Source organism: Sesamum indicum, linkage group LG10 (genome assembly GCF_000512975.1).
Source record: "Sesamum indicum cultivar Zhongzhi No. 13 linkage group LG10, S_indicum_v1.0, whole genome shotgun sequence".
Classification (NCBI taxonomy): domain Eukaryota; kingdom Viridiplantae; phylum Streptophyta; class Magnoliopsida; order Lamiales; family Pedaliaceae; genus Sesamum; species Sesamum indicum.
The window spans coordinates 14459281-14483407 of NC_026154.1; the positions used below are offsets into that span (position 1 = coordinate 14459281).

The 24127-nt window shown below is 34.6% G+C and overlaps 5 protein-coding genes across 10 annotated transcripts in view; 2 read left to right on the forward strand and 3 right to left on the reverse strand.

The window, feature by feature from the left end:
- The window catches only part of LOC105172561 (uncharacterized protein At1g10890-like), a 5165-nt gene extending 2772 nt beyond the window's left edge, over positions 1-2393 (reverse strand). For 2 of the 4 annotated variants that reach the window (XM_011094048.2, XM_011094051.2), the window contains exons 1-2: positions 1989-2393; positions 762-980 (exon numbers count right to left, since the gene is read on the reverse strand). In XM_011094048.2, coding sequence (XP_011092350.1) covers positions 762-980; positions 1989-2116 — 347 coding nt within the window. In that variant the 5' untranslated portion in view covers positions 2117-2393. Of the gene's footprint in view, positions 1-761; positions 981-1088; positions 1537-1988 lie in introns of all 4 variants that reach the window. The other 2 variants (XM_020697350.1, XM_011094050.2) reach the window with 2 other exon arrangements.
- LOC105172562 (ankyrin repeat domain-containing protein 2A-like) lies at positions 5069-9468 on the reverse strand. Its single transcript, XM_011094052.2, has 9 exons — positions 9319-9468; positions 9050-9080; positions 8292-8437; positions 7519-7731; positions 7279-7427; positions 6342-6507; positions 5998-6090; positions 5627-5766; positions 5069-5541 (listed from the first exon to the last, which is right to left on the reverse strand). The coding sequence occupies exons 1-9, from the start codon at positions 9325-9327 to the stop codon at positions 5442-5444; spliced, it is 1047 nt and encodes a 348-aa protein (XP_011092354.1). The 5' UTR covers positions 9328-9468; the 3' UTR covers positions 5069-5441.
- LOC105172563 (transmembrane emp24 domain-containing protein p24delta3) lies at positions 10417-12467 on the forward strand. Of its 2 annotated transcripts, none has more exons than XM_011094053.2 (4): positions 10417-10746; positions 11433-11645; positions 11925-12001; positions 12089-12467. In XM_011094053.2, the coding sequence occupies exons 1-4, from the start codon at positions 10549-10551 to the stop codon at positions 12231-12233; spliced, it is 633 nt and encodes a 210-aa protein (XP_011092355.1). In that variant the 5' UTR covers positions 10417-10548; the 3' UTR covers positions 12234-12467. The 2 variants fall into 2 exon arrangements, with proteins under 2 accessions (XP_011092355.1, XP_011092356.2); XM_011094054.2 differs by having other exon boundaries at positions 10609-10746; positions 11546-11645.
- Positions 12526-14991, reverse strand: LOC105172564 (F-box protein At1g10780). The gene is made up of 4 exons (XM_011094056.2): positions 14693-14991; positions 13548-14293; positions 13155-13435; positions 12526-13047 (listed from the first exon to the last, which is right to left on the reverse strand). Exons 2-4 carry the CDS (start codon positions 14287-14289, stop codon positions 12811-12813), a joined length of 1260 nt encoding a protein of 419 aa, XP_011092358.1. The 5' UTR covers positions 14290-14293; positions 14693-14991; the 3' UTR covers positions 12526-12810.
- On the forward strand, positions 19937-24093 carry LOC105172565. Of its 2 annotated transcripts, none has more exons than XM_011094057.2 (5): positions 19937-20293; positions 21130-21239; positions 21345-21716; positions 22200-22905; positions 23362-24093. In XM_011094057.2, exons 1-5 carry the CDS (start codon positions 20071-20073, stop codon positions 23601-23603), a joined length of 1653 nt encoding a protein of 550 aa, XP_011092359.1. In that variant the 5' UTR covers positions 19937-20070; the 3' UTR covers positions 23604-24093. The 2 variants fall into 2 exon arrangements, with proteins under 2 accessions (XP_011092359.1, XP_011092360.1); XM_011094058.2 differs by having other exon boundaries at positions 23414-24093.

Consider the following 24127-nt stretch of genomic DNA (forward strand, 5'->3'; position numbering starts at 1 on the left):
CACAATGACACCATCAAACTCCAATAATTGTTACTTTGAAATATAGTCAAGAAGTGTGGAAAACACATGATAAGGTCACAGAGTGTCCTTTTACAGAGACAGAAAAAATATAAAGGATACATGGTACAAGTAAAAAAGTCAACTTTGAGAATGTGCATTTCATCATTTGGGAAGGTTACATGATCCCCCTCTTTTGATCAGTGCCATCAAAAGCTATTTCAAAGTTAGACCACAGGCCCACCTACTGTCCCTAGGATTCCCATAATTTAAACTCCTGTTGTGACATGTATGAGTTGAAAAGGGAAAGAAAACCCTAGGTGAATCCTTTTGAAGTTAACTATATTCATATATGTTAAATGCACAGACAGATAGACAAATATTCATATAAGGTCATCCCACATATGCCAGGATTCAACTGTTCATATGGAACTGATGAATAAGGTAACATAACCCTAATTTCCCATTTCTGGTGCAAAGAGAATGAACCATCAGATGAATAGGTAATCAACAACTTCCCAGAAACACTCGTGTCATAACTAGCCACAACATATTCTCTAAGCGACCACAAACAAAAAATATACCTCAGATAAATATGGCATGAAATGTTTTTAGATTTCTTATGGCATCTAGGGTCAAAAAAGATTTTGGAATTCCATTCAGGTCTACTGATGACAGAAAATTTTAACTATCAACCAATGAACAAGCACACAAGACCTGTAACAAAAACATTAAAAGAAGAATTGTCTAGATGATAGTTATACCTTTTCTTTTCCTCTTCTTCTTTTCTTAATTTATCGCTGGCATCTTTCGTCTCTTTCGTATCAGCACTTACGTAGGGAGACGCACTTGAGGGAGATGACGAGGTACTTCTTTTTCTTTGTCTTTTGTTCCGCTTTGATGTTGGAGAGCAACTCCCATGATGCCTTAAAATAGGGGAGCGGCTTCTGCGGTGCCGAGAGGATAATGAACGACTTCGTCTTCTGTAGAATATAATAAATCAGCTGAGCTTCAAAGCAAATATTGGTCCCCACAATGTCACAATCTAGCTCGTCTAAACCCACCATCTATACCGAAAGATGTATAGTTACCTCATATATTGCAAAGAATAAACTGTGTGCTCCACCTTTATCATAACAAATCGCTAATATGACAACCGAGCACTGAAATGACACCCATCGGCAAAATCACCTGCTGACTTCCCCATCAAAGGAAGCCATTGTTTCTTTACTTAGTTTCTCAAACAACAATGATGGATAGACTATCCCCTCAAATTATGTTTTAAAGATCCTATGTTTGAAGTTGCATTGTAAGGAAAAAAAATCCCAGCATCAAGATACATTCCAACTGTAATTTACAATTTAGCAGCTTTTTATCAAATTGACGAAACAATAGGTAAGGCTTGAAGAAGGCATGATATCATCAACTCAACAACCAGAAGCATGTAGTATATCAAGGTGCTGACGGAAAGCGAAACTCTCAGCAACATTGCACTAGGAACACCAAAGTTACAGATTCCATAAGCATCTGCTAAAACATCTAAAACAAATACATAAGATGAGTAATTGTTGCACAGAATATTTAAAACAGATAAGGCCATGAGCATCCATCAAAATAATCTACAGTTAAATAAAGCAACAAAACTACTTCCTCCTAGAGCAAAGGGTATACTATTCAAGAATGTCTGGTTCCCAAAACTAGATTACTAATGGACTCTGATCACACAAAACCAACTGCTTGGAATACTTTACCTGGTACTGAACAACAAAGTGTCCCAGTCCCAAATAGCGATACACCCTTATAGTTTACCACCTAAACCGGCGTCTCTGTAACCACAGGATCACTAGAGACTCCAAATTTTTTAAATTATATTTGTTAAGCAAAGATGAATAAGGTGAGTCTTCATCTGACTAAAGCTCCAGCAGTCATGGGAGAAGAATACACATGCATTTTACATAATGTACAAGCGGGTATAAGTAAAAAGGTATCACCTGCTATAAGAATAAGGGGATCGACTCCTATCTCTCCGGCTCCGGCGACGATTCCTCACCGGAACCGGTGATGGTGAGTGCCTTCTCCTGTACGACGGAGACCGAGATACTTCCGAATCTCTACCCATCACAGATTACCTATCCAAATTCTCGAAACACAAAATTGACACCGTCACCAGTACATCCAGCCGCGTCGAATTTTACAAGCAAAATCAGACTCACAACTGTACCAGCAAATCACAACTTCGCACTAATCACTACACTCAGGTTAAGTCTAGCTAATTAAACTAAAACGAACAACGTATGATCAATGATATGTGAGCGAGAGAAGATATATGCAATTTCCTGGGAAAAAGAAAAGCCCTATGGCGATGGCCAATTTAAGGTCACTGTAAGCGTTCCATGAGAAGGAGAGGAGTGAAGGAGAATACCAATTGAATTGCTTTATATGGGCCTAAAAGTTGTTGGGCGACCAGTTCACGTATTGGGCCTTCGTCTCATTCAAACCCTTTTTATATGTTTGCAAGAGTTTAACTACGACTTCCACATCATAACTCTAGGCTTTGTTTGGTTTTATGTTTTCGTTTTTTCAAAATAAGATAAAATACACTTAATATTTATTTTTGTATTTCTACATTTTATCTGTGTATTTTTTTATTTTTCAACTTTCTATATATACACACTTATATATAATATAAAAGAGATATAATTTGACAATAAACAGTGATTTTTGTTTCCAAAAAATACAACATTAAATATACAATATTTATATATAACAAAGATATGATTTGATAATGAAAGTAATTTTTGTCTCCCAAATCTCAACATCAAACTTACACCACTTATTTTAAAATATTTTAAATTACCTCAAAACACAAATTCAAACATATCATCGATTTTCAACACACACTTATTTATCTCTATTTTTCTCTCTCTATCTCCAAAACACAAAACAAAACACTCAAACTACAAATCCAAACACTATATTAGAGTTTCAGCCATCACTGAGGATTTGCCTGCGCAATACTCTGAAACTACAGTCTCGCTACTGCACGAGCAGGCTCTGAACATCATCGTCGTTTCCTACCCAAACGGAACCGTCTAACTCTTATACATCTTGAAAGTATTCCAAACACACCAAGGATCTCGCCATACAAATAGTTTTGCAAATCTCCAAGGATAAAGCACTCTGTTTCACGCATTTCTCTCATGCTAGTGCGCACGGTGGCGCCTAATCGTCGCCTTTATATCTCCTTGCCCAAACGTTTTCGGAATAACTTCATACTTACCGGATAACATCCCCACATATCAAGGAAGTTCCCATTAGAACAATATTGCAATCCCCAATCGGTAAGAGTCTCTGCTCGGAGGCCGTTTGCGCACCTGTGTGCCGGTCGACATCCCCTAACCGTCTGCACGTCCTCCACAGGTCACTGCCGGCCGTCTTGCCCAAGGAACGACGGTGAAATAAATTGACGCTATCAATTTATTGCATAAGATAAATTGAGGAGAGCATTTTTATTTTATATTTTTAATTTTTTAAATTATTTAAATTAAATTACTTTATATTAAAAACTATAAACGACTTCCTACCAATGTATGCAACTTATTTGTAAGTTATAAATGGGGATAATTGTAACGTCCTTCGATGAGGTTTAATGTAATTATATGTAAAATTTATATGATTTGAAAAATTACATCTAGTATCTCTAATATTTATTTTCATTTAATAGATATAACATTTCGTTAGTCAAAATTCACCCAATTTATTAATATTAACAAAAAATTTAAATAAAAATTCATATTTACCTCCAATTGATTTATTACTACTTATTGCTAATATCAGCAAATTCGATAAATTTTAATTAACGAATGATCTATTTGTTAACACGAAAACAAACGTTCAAAATACTAGTTACAATTCTTCAAACCATAATAGTCTATATAAATTTACACAAAACCTCATGAGAGGATAGTGTAATTACCCCGAATAAGTATTAAATTGCTTGCCCAAGCACTCCAACTTCACTTTATTTTTTTTTATTTTTTTTACAATTTTTTTTATAATTTATTTCCAGCATAAAATAAAAACTATTGCAAGCATCCCTATATTTTGGTGGTATGCTAAACTCATAAGAAAATGTTAAATTATAATTACCTCCCCTGAAATTTGGCATAATTACAAACACATTCTCGTTGTTTGAAAAATTGTAAATACCTCCTGATTCTAACTTTCGACTAACAACAAGCCCATTCCGTTAGGTTTTCATCTATTTTTTGTGATGAACTGACTAAAATGCCCTTTTGGATTATAAATTATAATTTGATACATATTTTGTAAATTTTTAAAATATTTTTATGAACTAATATTCCCTTTAAATTATTTATTTTGCCCACCCTCAAAATTTTTTTATATTTTTAAAAATTCAGCAAGGGTAAAATAGTAATGTCTATTTCAACGTTTAAGGACTAGATAATTATTTTTTATTTGAGAAAAATATTTATAATTTTGCAAATAATAAAGCACATTCATAATCAAATCTCAATGAAGGTAATTGTGATTTTTCCTAAAGAAAATGATGTAATTTGTAGAGAGAAGTTATTAATATTATGTAGATGATGTCTTGATGGTCATGGTTAAAACACATTAGGATGAAATTTGAAATCCTCCTTCGCTCGCTTACACACCCCAATTATAGAAGAATAGATATGCTTTCCTTCCCCACCTATTTTATGCAGTCCATTCGAAGAAGGGAAACAGGTACTGAACCCCCACAAAGACAAACTCATCACCAAGCGGGGATGATGACAATCGGTTAGTAGATAAAGAAACTGGTTGTCATGATAGAACAATGGTAGATTACATGTTTTCCTGAATTTTAATATAATTATAAATCTCTTTACCTCTTCAATTTTGACTACCATCTAACAATTAATCTAATTTATTAATCTCTGTTAGATTTTCATATATTTTTTATGATAAACTAACTAATAGATTCAGACACAACAGGGTATTCTTAATTATGTAAACCTCAAGGGAACTTCTTGTAATTTACCCTAAAAACAATGAAGCAACAAAATTCTTTCAAGTGTAAATTCTGCATATAGCCCTTTCTCACAACCCTTTACAGGAAAGTTCTCAAGATAGCCACTAAGACGCGCCGGAGCATACAAGTACCAAACTGCTTAAAAACATGGGGAAATCATAGCACACGACACAAGCAGCTTTCATAGTCCAGCCACTTCAAACAATGGAGCGATTATTAAGGGCGGATACCAACCAAAACTACATTTGAAACATAAAATAACTCGGGGACTCGATCCAGGTAATGAAATAAAAGAATCCAGAAACGTTACGAAGATACAGCAGCAGTAGATACAAGTAAGGTGACACATCAAGTTGGCAGATATCAGCACACGAGACTAATGCAATTCCTCAGAGAGCTTTCAGACTTATAGGAAGGCGTCCTTCTCAAGCAAGGTTAGAACCTCGTTTTGGTTATTTAGTTTGGCAACATCGATGGGTGTTTTCTCATCCAAGTTCTGGAGAGTACTGCAAATATAATAGAGCATAGGATGAAATGATGAAGGATAATGAGAAGAGCAGGAAACAATTTGCAATATGCTGTAGGGCTTACACAGCAGCACCATTCTTCAACAGAAGCTCGACGCAGTCCTTCCTGCCATAACCAGCAGCATAGTGGAGAGGAGTGTTCTTGTTCTTATCTAAACCATCCACCTTAGCTCCAGCCTCTAGAAGAACTTGGGCACACTTAACCTGGAAAGAGACCAAGTGTTTGATCAGCTTTCAGGTAAGGAGCTAAAAAGAAACAGCAAGCATCTATTTGCAGAAATTAAAGGAAATGAAATAGCAACGGGCCATCTGAAATTCTACGGTAATTTTGGAACTTTAAGAGAAGCCAATAATAGCTCGGAGGCTGAGTACCAAATCCGAAGTAAAAGAATAAAAAGGTCATAATAAAAGCTCATTTCATCAGATTTATGATACCTCGCCATATCCGCAAGCAAAATGCAACGCGGTCCTTCCTTCAGAATCTTCTTCGTCCTTATCGGCACCATCAGCTAGAGCACCCTTCAGCCCCTAGTTGTTCACAAAAGCAAGTCAAGCATTAAGTACAACTTCAAGATTCCCTGCAATTCTACAGGCAAAAGTAAAGTAAAATGATAAAGCTGTTCGATAACTGGAGATACTTTCCAGAATAATTTCGGCAAATTGTAACATTTGGAAAGCCGAAAGTGCCAAGTGGAAACCAGGAAAAGTTTTTAAACATCCGAAGAATATATTTAAAAATATACACTAATTTCTCAATGCAGTATCCCTTTGAGAAATACCTCCACATCACCAATACTAGCAGTGTGGTGAACAATAGATTCCTCATCATTTACTTCCTCTGTTCCATCTTCACCAGCAACATCACCAGCGGATGCAGCAGTGTCCCCAACAGCAAAGCCCATCGCTTCGCCCAACTTTTGGAGAACCTCCTTATCATTCCAGTACCTGATCACGAATACATTTTTAGGATGGAAAAATCACAAGTATTGAATAATGAAAATCAAAAGTAATGAGCGTTCACCGGTGAAAGCTATTCAACAAGGATTAGCACTACACCAGTGACCAATAAGAAATACGCAAGAAATGCTGGTCAAGGATCATATACTATGATTAACATGAATAAATAAAAAGTTAGCAGAAAAATCACTAATGATCTTTTTAGAAAATTTAAAAAAGACCGGTTAATAAAACATCTACTATTCTAATGCTCAATGAATTCCTAATAGCAGACTTGTGCCTAGGATTTGAAATATCTAATGTACAAATTCTGAAAGATTCACTCATATAATACTTGTAAAAATATAGAGCAGAACATACATTTCTGGTGAGGAGAAACCGAGATATGATTTCATGCCAAGTGGCTCTTCAAAATGCAACCATCAAAACAGTTAACTGTTAACTCAGTGTAAAAAGATATTCTATTCTAAAATGGTCCTATTGGAAGTTTCTTAATCAAGTCAAATAAGTATCCACACATTTCTTGAATTTGATATTTATCTACTATCTAAAGGCATTGAGAAAAATTTAGCACTTCACTTGTCAATATTACATGCTTAAATGAGCTTCAAATCCTTGTATGGCTCACCACTTCTTATTTCAGCTTAGACGAGTCTGCTACTATCACACATTTTATTTCCCATAAACTATGAGAAGTCACTGATCATATACCAAATTAAAAATCTCACGGAGAAAAAAGAAATTGGGGGGGGAGGGGACCTCATCATAGCAGCAGGACCACCATTCTCAATCTCTTCCAAGATAGGCTTCAAGGATGGATCTTCTTTGATACGTGACATTCGTTCTTCAAGCTGTTCTTTATTAGTTGGGTTTGTCAAACTCTCAAGCATGCCAGACATGGATGGATCCTGCAAAGCAATGAGGTTGATACACTTGCTAATTGCAACTGTAACTAAAAGGATAGGTTACCAGAACATCAGGAATGTCAAACAAATTTACCTGCATCAATGCATTACCAAGTCTCTCAGCCATGGTCATAAATTGTGGATTTTGCATGACTTGTTGCATCGTTGAATAATATTGTTGCGTATCAAAGTTGGGGATACCATCTTCAACTGGAGCACCTTGAAAGGTTTTCTGAAGCTGCTCTGCCATCTGATTAAATGCAGGATCCTTTGCTATCTGTTCAGCTAATTCCATAATGCTTGGGTCCTGCAGACACATAGAATAGATTTTAGGAAAAAAATAATCACAGTATTAGATTGACAGTGTTAGTTCAACAAACTGAAACTGTATCATTATGCCATAAACAATGACATCTTAGAAATAAAGGTTCCATGTTGTATATTTTATGCAATATGTTCATGTATCACTGTTCATAACCCCGAAAAAAAAAAATATATATATATATATATAAATTCCATCGCTTTTTCAATTCATGCAAAACCGAGTAGAAACCATTTTTCATTCATAAGATGAAAAAAAATCTTTTCATAAAAAAAAAAATTGTTTAAAACTTCCACTTAATGAGTGAGAAGAACTGATCTTAGAGAAAACAGTAAGAAACTAACTTATAAGTTGAAGAACTCTTTTGTCACCTAATATTAATGCAAAAGCTCTGTGTGAGAGCAAATGAAGCTTTCTGACTCAGTTTGTTCTTTGGAATTCCTACCTAGAAAGCTGACTTGCACAACATGGTATGAGTTCACCAACCAAAGACAAACTTCTCCGTCTATGAGTGGCGCAAGGAAAAAGAGGGGAAGTATACATACGTTGAGTAGACCTGTCATAGCTGAGAAGTCAAACGGATTTGGCATTCCGGCAACTGAAGCAGGGGTTGCTGTTCTCTGTCCGGATGGAGTCCCTGCAGAAGCTGACTCAACAGGAGTTTTGCTCCCAGCCGCATCAGACTTGTTTCCTGAACAGAAGAAAATGAGAATTGGCAATAGTTAAATAGCCTAACATCGTTCCAGAGGCGACAAATGAAAACCTATTCGATGTTCAAGTTTGTGTCAATTAAACAGGCAACGCATAAAAAAAAAGAGTTCACATGCAGTTAATTCCTGAAAAAGAGAATTTCTTAGAATTTATTTTTATTCAAACAAGAAAAACGAAATATACAAGGAAAAAGACAAGGATAAAAGGCATATTTCAGACAAATCTTTATCTGGAATCTCATCAGAGACATTTCAAGAAACAGAGGAATCATTGTTCTTTGAAATATGGAGTGTGTCCTAAATCTGAAATTTCCTATACCGATAGACACTAATTTCTTTAGAAAAAACAAGAGATATTATACTTGAAGATCATCGTCAACAGAACGCCACCATCAAAAGTATCATATCATACATGGTAAAATGAACAGAATAAATGTTCCACAACTTAAACCTCCAAAGCAGCGTAAAACCGCTCAATCACAATTTTCACAGATGAACCTATCTTAAAACACATTCACCATCTTCATAAATCAGTGCAATAAAAAATTATTCGCATGTGCATAAACGTAAAATCTCAGATAAGATAGTCTCACCATCTGCACTGGCCGGAGGAGTTTTTACTGCCTGAAAAACCACCAAAAAAGATAAAAGTAAAATAACTACATCAGCTGCAAATCAATATTCACTTCAAAATTTCATGAAACCGAACATTAACTAACTCCTACAAATCAAAACTCTAAAAACACCAACAAAAGCAAGCAGTGAAAATGAAAATCGAAGTCAACAAAGTCCAAACAAACGATCTATTTCCACTAACAATTCTGACGCCGAATCAAGTTCAACAAGGATTTCGTAACAGTACCTCAGACATAGTTACCTCAGATCCTTCTCGGTTGCAGAGAGAATGAGGAGGATTTGCGGAGAACAAGCAAACAAAGAGGTAAAAGGAGAATGCGGGGGTTAGTTAGTGATACGGGCGACAGCACAGGTGGATTGCGATTTACCAGAAACAGTGGGCCAACTCAATCCTAATCGCTAACAGGAACGAAAGGCGCAGATTTCATTTCCAGCTGCTTGGAGTCTGTAATTTGGGCTCAATTTGGGCTTTCAACCATTGCTTGGATTTGGGCTTGACACTGCACACAGCCCAACTTTTTAATTTTTAATTTTCATCTATTTGAAGAGAAAAAAATATTTTTTACTTTATGTATTTTTATTATTTTCTCAACTCAACCATTATATAGCGGGTTAATTACACTTATACCCTTTTTAAAAATACGATATTAATTTTTTATAAAATATTTTAAAATTATGCTTACATAAAATTTTCATTTTATCCCTCGTTTAATATTCACATATATATTTATATATATATGGAGTGGGTTAATCTTATTATATATTTTTTTCATATAAGTATAAATATTATATTAAAATATTAAATACGGAAAATTTATGTAATTTTGTGTTAAATTCTAGGATTTTTTTTATTTAAATTATAACGAAATGAGGTTAGATATAAATGGTAAATTTTCAAAAAAATTTAAGTGTGATTTTAGAAATTTTTTAGAAAAAAAATATAATTTTATCTTTTCAGATGGAATCTAAATATAATTAACTCTTATTTTTAATCAATAATAATATTTTTTTTAACAATACACTGATATGATGTACAATTATAAGTAATTCGAATCGAATTAAATATATAATCATTCAAACTTATTTAAATTAATATTATATTCGAAAATTGTATTTGAAGTTGGTTTAATTATTACTCCTAATTGAGTTTTAATTAATATAAATATAAATTCAATTCAAATAATTTGATAACTTTCAATATATTTTATTTTATTTTATTTTTATTGATGAAACTTAAAATCTTTCTAAGTTTAATAAATTGGATTGAATTCAAACCAACTTTTACAGTGTCGACCCCAACCCGAATGGGTAGGCCCATAATCAACCCGAATCCGGATCCATTGCCCAAGCCTCGATATCCGAAAACCTGATACCCGCGAAAGTGATTCCTTGTTCTATTCAAGATTGCTTGGTGGATGGGATAGAAGGAATTTGAATTTTGCGGAGAATAGCAATAATGAGAGCGGGTGCTAACGTGCTCCCGGTGCTGCTGTTAATTTTGCTGCGGAGGAGCGGTGCCGTATGGTTAACTTTGCCGGCGAGTGGGACCAAATGCGTTTCGGAGGAAATTCATAACAATGTCGTCGTTTTGGGGGATTATGCCGTCATTTCCGATGCTGAGGATCTCAATTCCCTCCCAGTTATTTCCACCAAGGTTAGGGTTCTTCCAAAAACAAAAAATGAACCACTTCTTTCAGTTCGTTTTCGTTTGTATCTGTGTGTGTGTGTGTGTTTGCGTTTTTGCTATGTATTTGTTTTAATCTTTGTTCTTTGTTGTAAATATACATTCATTGATGCAAAAAGGTATTCCTGGTGTTCCTGATACTTCAACTGGAATGATAAAAGGACTTGGGCTGTGATCGCTTCATTTGCTTGTGGTTAACATATATTTTTTTTTTTTTTAATATGAAATCAAAGTGTAACGACGATAATTGACATAATGCGTAGAAGAGATATTAGGTAAGAACGCAAATGTAATTATTATAGTTGATGAGATATGTTCTTTTTATTGTTTGACAAATGTTTTGAGAATTTTTCTCGAAAACAAATACGTATCTGGATGAAAAGAATTTCATGAGATGGGACAAGATTGGATTTTTCTCACAAAAAAGCACAGCCTTCAGTTTTGGCCCATATTCAAAAGATCAGTGCAACCAAGATGCTGGAGTGTGATTTTTGGGGTATCATCTGTGAGTTTGACATTTAGCAGGAAGTGATCGATCACGTGTGAGTTTTCCATTTGGTGAGGAGTGTTGTTGTATGACCATTCAATATATTTGATCACGCATTCATTTTCATTAGCAGATCAACCTCCTATTACATTCTATATTTCTGTCATAGGTCACTTCTCCATTTGGAAACACTCTCTATCACAAGGAAAATGTCACATATGGTCAATTTTCATTTACCACAAGCGAGGCCGGAAATTATCTCGCTTGTTTCTGGCTTGATAGCCATTATGCAGGACATGGGGATTTAACAGTTAACATCGATTGGAAGACGGGTATTGCAGCAAAGGATTGGGAATCAGTTGCTAGAAAAGAGAAACTTGAGGTGAGTCCTTTAAGCTGCAAATTTATCTATTATTTCCTTTCAGAAAACAAAATGTTGGTTAGTGTTTCGGATAGGCAGATACTTAACATAAGGCTTCTTAAAGCTTTCTGATTTTTACATAGATGCATTTATGCCATTTCTTTTGCATGATTTGGTGTCATAAACTGAAAGCCAAATAGGTTCTTTAGTTTGAAGAAAATTGAAATCAGATGAGATTTTAAGCTTATGATGCCATTGCTGGTGTTAGAGAATGATTTACTTGCTTTATATGTCTAGTAGGGTGTTGAGCTTGAGTTAGCGAAGCTTGAAGAAGCGGTGGAGGCCATACATGACAATCTTCTGTATCTTAAGGACAGGTGTAGTGTTCTTGTTTGGATGCAGTGTTTCTTAACTGGTTCTTAATCATTGATGACTCCAATTTCATGTATAATTTGTCCTTTCAGAGAAGCAGAGATGCGCACTCTGAGTGAAGAAACAAATGCTCAGGTTGCTTGGTTCAGTATTATGTCATTGGGAATCTGCATTCTAGTTTCAACAGCCCAGTTATTGCACTTAAAGAGATACTTCCAGAAGAAGAAGCTGATTTAGGCTTAAAAACTAATCTAGAGTTGTGTGATCTAGTTTCTCATTATCTTTGTCAATTCGATTTATTCTATTTGTTCGGGAAGAATTTTGACATGAAAGTAAGAGCTTTTTTGTAGTGTTTGATATGAAATTGTTCCCTTTCTTTGTAATAGCACCTAAAGAGCAGTTTAATACATTATGTGGAGGTTGGAACTCTTGAAGACATTTTTTATATGAAGCTGAACTATTCCTTCTCAAGTTGTGGGCCTTGTTTATGTGACCTAGTCCTTGCTAATTTATGCAATGCTAATGTTATCTATCTGTCTCAGTCAATAAAAGGGTGAACTATGTTTACAACATGGCTGGAAGTTTTGGCCTTATCAGGTCAAAAGATTACTTCCACTGCACTTATGGTCACAATATGCAAAGTAGAAGCACGGCTGCTGCATAATTCAAGATGTGCTCTCTCATTCGATTGCATAATGATATCAACAATGAGAATTTGATGTAAGAATATCAAGAATAGTCCTTTTCGGAGAAACCCCAGCAATGAGTTATTCCAATGAAAAATAAGTGAAGAGAAAAGCTCAATGAAAATTTTCTATTCTATTGAAACAATCTTGCGATTCATGTACCTAAACCTGCAAATGTCCTCAAAGAAATCATCTGCACTGCTGTGGCTGCTCTTCATCTGAAGAATCTTTATTGTCATCTTTTTCAAATTCTTTGCGTACTTCATCAACGAATCTAATGTACTCATCTTCTGTTCTGCATTTAGCGGTGATCTTACTGTGACAACAACCTTCTCAAGGCAGGGAATCAGAAACTTTGAGTCCACCTGCAACATGAGCAATATGTCTTCGTTAAATCAAGAGTCTCAATTACCGAACACTTGGCAAACATAAAAGCTTAATAGAATCCAACTCCTTTGCTTCATGGACTCACATTTTTCAGGCTGTTCTTCTGACAAAGAGCAGCAAACATTGCACCGTGAATGTCGAAAGTTTGCAGCTTGGGGTGGCTGTTAAAGAAGTCAACAAAATCAATCTCTGGAAAGGGTTGAAGGGTTTCAGAATCCCCAGTGAATTCCACCTTCATGTAGAGTTCCTTAACTTCACTGGCCATTTGAAGCATTTTGCTTATAGCATCCCAGCTCCATTGTACTCCTCTTATGAACAATGTTTCCAATGCCATAAGTCTCCCAAAATCTACCATATAAACCCGTCCTGTTGTCAGGCAATAAAAAGCTAGTTACAAGTGGAGATTAATGAATATCATAAAACATATCGAGGCAAACAGGAAATAGTTTTAGACTATCTCGAACCCATATTTAAGTACCTGAATTGTTGGCAATGGAGAGATGTCTTAACCATCGAGTTTCATGAACCCTGATAAAACTACAACCTTGGACTTCAAGTGATTCAAGCTTTGACGAAGTGATCGTTAGCGAGCAGTTGCCAACACCAAAAAAGTCCAGCTTACACTGCTCAAGATGAGGATTCTGGATTGAAATAGACCTTAGGCCTTCACACCCAAGAAGCAAGAGATGGGTCAAATTAGGACAAGCACGAAGGGCATCTAAAAGTGCATGATCCTCCAACCTAGCGCCAACTATTTCAAGATTTTTCAGCCTATGAAAAACATCCCATTTGGGAGAATAAATCATTAACACACCCCAGAGTCTAAGGGACTCCAAATTCCACGCAGCCCTAATGCAATCCAACTTTGAGGGTATCTCAGTGAAAGTCTCGTGCTCAGTTATGTTATCCAAGCGGAGCTCAAGGTTCCTCAACGAAGGTCCCACCGTAGATAGCCACAACGCAAGCCCAGAACTAGAAAATGGGCAATAAACCACAAGCTCCTCTAGTTTAACAACCGACGAAACCATTCGCCACACAACAGCATCAGGAGTATCTCCGTTGGTAAGGTTGTCAAAGAGATTTCGAGGGAAAAATAGGCTCCGCAAATAAGGCATCGAGTCCTTCCATCTCTTGGAGACACAATTGCAAGACGCCACATCCCTAGCATTACTCATTAGGGATAAAATGTATTGCACTATAGCATCAGGTAGTGCCTCCATTACCCTGAGTAAAATCACCAAACATTTAACGTTCAGTCCCATAAACCGGAACAGCATAAGGGTGAAACAATAAAATTCCGCGAGTAATATCATCAGAAACCCGACTTTTCTAATTTAATTCTTACATTCATCTTCAAACCAATTGGACAACTTGGAAGCAAAAATTAAGCAGATTAGCTGAACACAGCATTCCGGCAATCAGGAAACAGAAATAGAACACCCTAATTAAATCCTCATACGAATTTCCTCAACCATCAATCACACCAACAAATCGACTAAATTACTAATTCAACAGGTAGTACATTCAGCAAAGAACCCAGATGAAAAACTATCTTCACACACACACAGAGAATCCGAAACTCTAATTCCACACCAACAGAAGTACAGAAAAAAACGGGCTCACCTGCAAGAAAGATTAATAGAGTGCAAATTCTTTCTTCAGGCTTCCCCAAGAATAAATCCTCAGGTTTTAAGCTTCAATCACCAGAACCCCTTTTACACACCGTATGTTTTCGTGCGACTCAGAGAGAGAGAGAAGGTATTCTAGTTATACCAACATACATACATATATAAATATATACTTACACACGTATTCGATGAAGAAAATGTAAGCAAGGCGCGGGTGTGTAAAAGTAGAGTGTGAGAGGGAAGTTTTCAAAATTTGAAAGAGAGAGAGAGAGATTTGTTTCCAATTGTTTTTTACTGTGCGTACTGTCAGAAAGTGAATGATGAAAACCCGCCTAGTTTTTGAACTATTTTTAAAACTTTTCGACCGTTTGGCCGTCAGTCAGAGTCCACACCTTCAATTTCAAAACTTCAAACTTTGCTTCTCCTTTTCAGTTTTCATTTTCAACACATCTATTTTTCAGCTTTTCTTCACAAAACTTCAAAATTGGAATTTTAATTTAGGGAAAATTGCATAATACCCCTGTGTTATGCTAAAATTGCACAAAACTTACCTATGTTAAATAAATAGCCATAAAAGACCTTGTGAATTTTGAAACCCTGCAAAAAAGACCCCCTCCGTCCAAAACTGACGGAAGGTGCTGTACACGCGGTGGAAATGAGAGTAGGGCTTTTTTTTTATCCTATTTCAGCTTTTTTGATAGTACAATAGTCCAAAATACCCTTCTCCTTCATTATATATACAACTAAATATCCCCTCACAAACATACTACAAAAATAGGATTTTAAGTGAACAAATTTTCAATTTGTCCCTTTTGTTTGAATATAAACAAAAATCATATATTACAAATTAAATAAAATTATTATTTAATTTAATATATTTTCATATTTATTTATAAAATATACTAAATAAATACAAAAATACTTAAAAATTATATCATTTTTTTAACTTATATAAAATATTATATTTCAATTATTAATATATATTTAAATTAAACATTTAATATTTTTTATTATTATTTTTTAATTTTGATAAATTAAATAATTTTATTAATTTTTATTTATTAATTCTTCTCCGTCGTCTTCTCCGACGCCGACGAGTCGCCGGCGGTGATAAAAATGGGCAATCTTGGTCTCATTGGAATCGTCTCGATGAGAGGAGTCGAACGGTGGTAGTCTCAGGCCGTGATTCGTCAAGACGGCGGCGAATCGACGCAACAAACATCACGGCAGAAATAAATTTAAAAGTTTTGGATCTCAGCAAAAACTTGATGAAAATGAGAAAGGTTGGTCTCGTTCGAATCTTCACGTCGAGGCGAATCTATTGGTGGTGGTCCCAGGCCAGAATTCATCCGAACGACGACGAATCGAAGCCAAGAAGCTTTGATGGTCGTGCTCAAAGCCCAATCTTTCCGGTTGATGAAAGTTCAAATTGATGGTATGGATATCTTCGTCTTGAGGAGAGGATTCCAATGGTATAAGCCATGGTCGAAAATTCTTTCAGACGAGGATGGAATCATAGAGAGAAGATTCGGAGTGAAATAGTATATATAATATATATACGATATATATAATGTATATATAAATAAATATAAATAAAAATATATTTAAATGAATTAAGATCTGGACCATTTATTTTTTACATTCAAATATCAATGGTTGTTATAAGAAGTGTATAACGGTCAATTTAACAAAAATTTAACGCTGTTAGGGTTCATCTAATGGAATGGGAGAGTATGCAACAATTTGGAAAACATAGGGGGTTTTTTGCCTATTCTTTTAATACAGGGGGTTTTTAGCTAAATTTTAAAAACACAGGAGGGTTTTATGCAATTTTCCCTTTAATTTATGATATTGGTTTAATTCTTTGGGTTAAATTAAAACGAACTCCAATGAAATTCAGTATAAATATTTATTGTTGTTCGAAAAAAAATTAATACCTCCTTGATTTTAAACGTCATCTAACAACTAGCTCGATACATTAGCTTTCTTTATGTTTTCATCATTTTTTTTATGGTTAGCTGACCAAAATACCATTATAAATTATAATTTTACTTATTTTTTTTAAAAAAAATTGGTCCAAGTGTACAATTTTATAATTTTTTTCACCCACCATGTATAGTTTTTCAAAAGAAAATAAAAAATAAATATAATGAGGGCAAAGTTGATAATTCCAAACATCCATTCAAGGGAATTAAGAATTCCATCAAATAACAGTGGGTGTTTTTATAACTTTTCAAACAACAATATAGTATTCGTAATTATGTTAAAACCTCATGGGAGTGTGTTCAATTCTCCACGTTATCTTTATATGGTTGGTCAAAGTGGACTTTATATATAAATATCCAAATCATCTAGATATTAGTCATCGGCTATTTGATTAAGTTGACATTAGATTTTATGAAAAATTATAGTCCGAACCTAACTCGATCAAATCTGAACCAATTATATGACAATTGCAACACACTTACCGTGTGATTGGTGTACAGCTTAAAGAAAGCGATCAATCACATAGCAAGTACGATAGACTTACTTTTTTATTAGTTCGATTCTGCCCAACTTAATCCTAACAAGAATTTTCCTGGATTCAAACTCAAAATCCCCGACAACCCCTTGTAATAAGGAATATAATAAAAATCTCTAAATATTATGTATTACTGTACTATTGACCATATTTATTCACTTACTTAATATTTTCAAATAGATACACCTAATTTAAATAATGGATAATTATAATCGGGGCTTGTTCAATATTCTTCTGATTTTATTATAACGGATTATAATTGAGGTCTACCCAATATTCTTGTAATTTCATTTTTTAATTTCACTTTCATGACAAGTTTTCTAATATTAATATGGTTTCTTTTGTTTTTGGGGTGTGTGTGTGTGTATTTTCTTTCCCCAACTTTCTCTTTTGTTTCTCCTCAAGGTTGGGTAGGCAGGCTCTTGTTATTCATAATTTATAAAGCTCATATGCAACAAGAACAAGGAATATTCCACTTACAACCCTTATATTATTGAAAATAACTTACATACCCCATAAATTTCATATAATTATGTCCTCACCCAAATATTTTTCACTTCTTCTCTTTTAAATTCAAAGTATATCCAATTTTACAAAATTGATTTTCATCTACTAAAAGAAGACCTTTTTTGGGAGAAATTACATAGAGTAGTCCTTAAGATGAGGTCAAAATACACAAACACCCCGTGTATTTTATAAAAGTACAGCTACACCTTTTAAGAGTGTTATTTTTCAAGGGCCATATATGAAAATTTTGCTTCTGCAGAGGGGGTGTGGTTGTAATTACAACGATAACCTTAATATGTGTATTTGCAATTTTGTAAAAGACATAGAGTATTTGTGTATTTTAATCTAATATCAGTATAATTTACCCTTTTTTTTATAAATAAAACTTATCAATTACATCTTATAATATATCAAAATATTTAAGTTTCTATCAAGTATATCAAAAATTCCTTATAATTATTCAAATATACACTAAGTTATTCATGTTCAGAAAATGAAATATATTAAATTTCCTAAAATAAGAAAAACTTAAAGAAATATAATACACAATAATTTTCCACACAAGCCACAATATACTAATATATCAATTTTACTCATAATCTAAAACAAATCAACTTAACTAAAGGCCCATTTGGTTCAAGTGAGAAGAGGAAGAAAAGAATAATAATTTTTCTTCAAATTGTTTGGTATAATTGGGAGGGGAGTAAATCTCAAATAATTTTTCTTATTTGGTACGAGGAAAACAGATTGAGAAGAAAAAACAAACTTTCTCTTCACTTTTGCATAAGAAAATAAATAAATTAATATTATACTAATATAATATTTGTATATCAAAAATTTAAAAATTTTATTAATAAAAATATTTATCAAATAAGAATAAGAATATTTTTTATTAATCAAAATATTCATCAAAATGAGTATTGCTTATTTATTTTAAACTATTTAGTTTAAATAAATAAAAATTACTAACAATATTGTTTACCTGATTGTTGGCTTCAATGCAGTAGTTTCAACGATTTTGTTATTTTTCCTTTAGCAATTGTGTACGGTACTATCAGCGAGAATGAGAAAAAGAATTAGAGAGAAATTATATATATAAATATATATATGGTAATAAAGTAAATAAAAATAAAAACTGTAATTTTTTAGTTTTTTAGCCTTATACTTCAACTTTCTGCCCAATTTTGGATGGAAATAAAATTGGACTCTGAGGAGTTTTATATATATCGAGTTTTACTTCACCTCCATCTCTTCTTCCTAACCAAACACAAGATTGTCTCTTATATATTTATTTTTACTTTCACTTTTCTTATTCCTCAATTTTATATCTCAATCAAACACACTATAACGTAAAAACTGCAAATTTATGTTTCTTTTTAAAGTCACACGATTTATAATAAAGCAATTTTCAAATCAAATTTGCAAAAGGATAGATATAAGACATTATTTCAACGCTTCTCTTAAGATTTGGTATGATTATACGTAAATTTACTATAGTTTAGTATCCCTTACATTTGTTTTTGTATAACAAACAGATTCTTCTGTGAATCAAACTTCACCAAGTCTGTCTATATTAGTTTAAAAAAAAATAAAAAATAAAATAAAATTCATATTTAACCCCGATTCACTTTTTATTGACTTATTGTAAATCAAATAAATATTTTTCTAAGCAAATTATCCTATAAATCTTCACATGCCAATGCATATGTATATCTTCACCTGGTCATAAATAATTGGTTTAATTTGCAATAAGATAAGAACAAGTCAATTGAGTTAAATATAATTTTTTATTCAAATTTCTTTTGCTAATATTTAAATTTGATAAATTTTGACTAAAGGAGAAATCTATTTATTAGACAAAATAAACATTAGATTACTAGATATAATTTTCAAATGCAAGAGATCTACACGTAATTACACAAAATTTTAGGAAAGAATGGTGTAATTATCCCTAAAAATTAAGGATCATTGTTGAAAATGTATAATTTATAATCCACCCCCAATAGAATATGAAATTCACAATTTGCCCCATTCAAAGTCCAATATCACAAAATAACCCCCAAAATAGACAAACACCACAAAAAAGAAAGAAATTTAAAAACTCGAGGCTCGGCTATAAAGTGCGCGAACGGTGCGCATACGTCTGCCGTGCACACTTGTCTAATGCCACCACCCCTAGTTGTCACCATATATAGAGAGAAACTGAACACAAAGCAAATCAAACTATTAATTTCATTCCTTCTCTCTCAATTTCATTGCATGCACATATACATACAGTTCCTAGAAAGAGAAAGTCAAGAGAGCGAAGAAAACACTCTCGTGAGGAAGCAGATGCTGTGGTGGAAATGGGAAAAGTCGGTAATCGGCGATTGCCAGTGGTGCAGCAGCAGGCTTCTAGAACCTTCCTCTGCCGGAGATGTTCGGTGGCTGTTTACAGTCTCATCAGCTTCAAGTGTGCCGTCGTTTTGACGCTAAGTATCGCCGCTTTTCTTTCTGCTTTGTTTTGGGTTCTTCCTGTTCGGTATAGGCAAGCTGGATTTGATGCTAAGGACTCCATCAAGCTTAGGGGTAAATTTGTTAGTCTCTATTTCCTCTTTTCCATTCAGAATTAATTATTCATGAACATTTTGGGCGTTTGATGGGGGCAATACATTGTTTTCGTGGCTTAATCAGGGTTCATCAAGTGGTTTATTATGCCTGTTATGTCTTTCCAGTGATGTGTATGTTACTAGGACTCAAAATTAACTAACGGATGGGGCAAACTGGATGCATGTGTTGGTAAATTGTCAAGAGTATAAGAATATTTTAGGAATTTCACACTTGGCAAACCAAATTAGTTACTCTAGGGGACTTAGGCTTAATATAATAGTATAGATAATAAACTTTGTCTTCTTTTTCTTTCGGTGTTTGCTTGCGTGTGTTTGGGTTGTGGGAGTCGTAATTTTTCGTGTTTTCCCCCTAAACTGTGTGGTATTCGAGTTCTTCACCTACCTAGAAAATATTAATTCTAATTGGGATTCGATTTTGTATTATTTGACTTTATTTCAAATAAATTTGAGGTTATGAGATTATTTCATTGATGTTTGAAATTTCGGAGTAACGTTAACCATTAGTTCACAGAACCGCAATTTTCCGTAAATAGTCTCAATTAACATCTTCAGATTTTATTTTCTGGTTTTGTTGGTGGAGTGAATTACATTATCAAGGCTGATTGTAAAGTCCAAATACTATGTCCTTTATTGGTAGGTGAACATCTAGCTCAGTAAGTGATGACAGTTTACAATTCAATATGGTACCTAATTATTGGTTTGAGTATGATAGGAACTTGTAGTTATTGATTTATGTAATACATAATTAATGGTCTTGGTCTGTTTCTGAGTCATTATTCTTGTTCTCATGTTCAGCAACTGTTCAAGCATACTTCAGGCTTCAGAAACCAGTTTCAAAGCTTGTACCATACATTGCAAGATTAGAATATGACCTCAATGGAGAGATAGGTGTTCCTTCTGCGAAGGTCTAGTAAAGTTGACATTATGCACATTATGGTACATAATGTCCGGTACAGGTTGATTAACTTAGAATTAGAGAGGAGTGATCTGTCAATCGCTATTTTGAACAGGTTGCTATCATGTCGATGCATCAAGAAGGCAAATCCAACTGGACTGATGTGGTGTTAGGCTTCCTTCCTGATCCAATTAATAGTACAATAAATCTAGTTTCCTTAAGTCTGCTGAAGTCATCCTTGATAGATCTTTTTCTTCAACAATACAATTTGACATTGAATTCCTCCCTTTTTGGAGACCCCTCTTCATTTGAGATTTTCAGAGTTGCTGGTGGGATCACCATAATACCTGAGGGAGCTGCGTTGATCTTGCAGGCACCTCAGGTTCTCTTCAATTTCACTCTCAGCAGCTCAATTTATGAAATAAAGGAAAATCTTCTGGAGCTGAAAAGGCAGCTAAAATTCGGATTGCATCTAATGCCGAATGAGGTAAATAAGCTACTATGTTCTACTTTCTCCATATGTCAGATTGTATCATGGATGATTTTCTTCCATTGTTTTTACTATTATGTAAGTGTTTCTTGTAAAGTTTTACAAGAGATGATACATTCAATAATGCTTCATTACTATCAAAACCCACTGTACTTCATCTTTACTAGAAAATGTTTCATACAGTGCCTAAACCTTTTTATATTATTTTTTATTTCTATAATTTGTGTCTTGAAAGTGTTTCTGACTTTAAAAGTATGATAACCCGGAGAGGCTGTTTAACTTGAATAATACAGAAAACCTTATTTTCGCTGTGGGATTCTGGATGAGGTCTTCCATTTGTGATTTAAAATTGAAAATTCCAAATTAATATAATGTATAACCTCTTATGATTGATATTATTACACACCTCTTCTGATGTTTTAGTTATGGATTTATTAGTTTTACTTTGAGTTACCCATTCAGTTCTGTTGACTGCAACAGGTGGTGTACATACAGTTAACAAACAAGCATGGGTCGACAATTGATTGCCCAGTTACAGTTCAAGCTTCAGTTGTATCTGATCTAGCAATCCTATCACTGGAGAGATTGAGACAACTAGCTCGAGTAATTACTGGCCACGCAGAAAATCTTGGCCTTGACCATTCTGTATTTGGAAAAGTTAAGGAAATTAGCTTGTCTTCACTTCTAAATCATTCACTTCATGCACCAACTCCAACTCCTTCTCTGTCTCCATCCTGGTGTTCTTCTCCTGAGCAGATTTATGATACTGGTCCATCTGCGGAACCCTCTTCTTCACCAACCTATTCACCCAACTTAGATCATTCCATAGCACCATGTCCTAACTATTGTGCTTCCGCACCATCTGATGCAAGCCAGCCTCTTCTACCAACTCCACAAAATCTGCCTTCATATTCTTTACCTCCAACCGGTGATTCACCTAAATCCTCTGTACCTCATGGCAGCCCTGACAGGGGTCCTTCTGATCCACTGATTCCATCTCCAAGTTCTTGTTCTGATCAAATGCCTCCTAGTGTATCACCTCTAGGAGGTTCAACGCATCGGGCCCCACCAAGTCTTTCTCCATTGCCGGGCTTCACATATGATTATCAAGGTCTGGAGAAAGCAAGTAGGAAAGATTTGGTGCTCCTGGAACATGTTGCGTCGTCTTCGGCATCGTTTTGGTCATGTAAGTTGATGCTGTAAAATATCTGTGATGCCTCAGCTTAGACCTTGCGAAGGTGATATAGATGATTCCTTGGTAAACCATTTTGTTGTTCTCTAATGTTTCCCATATCATCATTCTACAAATAAGATCTGTTTTAGAATCTAACTTGTCATGAAATTGAAAAATTTGGCTCATACCATTAATTAGTAACTCACCTCCAATTCTGGAAGAGACCTACAACAAAGTAATGAACTTCTGTTTTAAGTGTAATGTTAATTCACTTACACCCTCACCCTGTCTAAAGAGGAGTTTTTCAGCAATTTTTTTCCTCGTACTGTGTTTTTCCATCCCCATCTCCGACATTTTCTTGCTGGGATCAGGGTCTAATATAAGACGACTATAATGAAAATGAACTCCATTCAACTTGTTTGTTATGCGTTAACTTTATTTGATATTCCAATCTGTCCAATGTTGCAGTACAGTCTACATTTCAGGCATCTGATCAGCTAACATATTATGCACTTTGCAGCAGGCCCTTGGAGGATTCAATGGTTCAACTCAATTGGAATCCCCATGTTTCTTCTCCTCATTTGGATATCTTAGACATTACCTGCATTCAGAGCACTCTGAATAGTGTTTCTGGTGTTTTTTGGCTGCTTTCAGTTTTGCTCACTGAGACAGAAGCAGATAAAACAATCCCGAAACTGTACATGGAGTAGTAGAGTGAGGTCAAAGCCAAAAGGAGGTAAGCCCCGCCTTTTGACACCGACATCATATGGAACCGGGCTGGATGTTTCTTCGGCAAGGGAATGACTCCGATGACACAACGGATCATGCAAAGAGTGAAGTCTTGTTGTTTCCTTGCAGATTGCAGAAGGAACAAACTGTAAAATGCACAGTTTTTTCCTGAACATCTGCAAGGACGGGTAGGTGAGATGTGTTAATAATGCTTGAGGGGGAAATATATTAGTGATGATGTCTGCAAACACAAACAATTATTATTAAAAAATTAATTATGTTAATGGCAGAGTGTTATTCTACAAGTCTCTCTCTGGCTTGGGGCAGCCAAATGCCTGTAAATTTCTTACATGATCATACACCACAGTTTCTTGAAAATGAATTGTGGTATTGGTCATAATGTCAATCGAATGAAGGGAGACCATATTATTTCAGGCTAATGGTTAATTGATTACGCCTTACTGAGTGATAAGTCTGTTTTTATCCTCCCTTTTCTTGATATTTT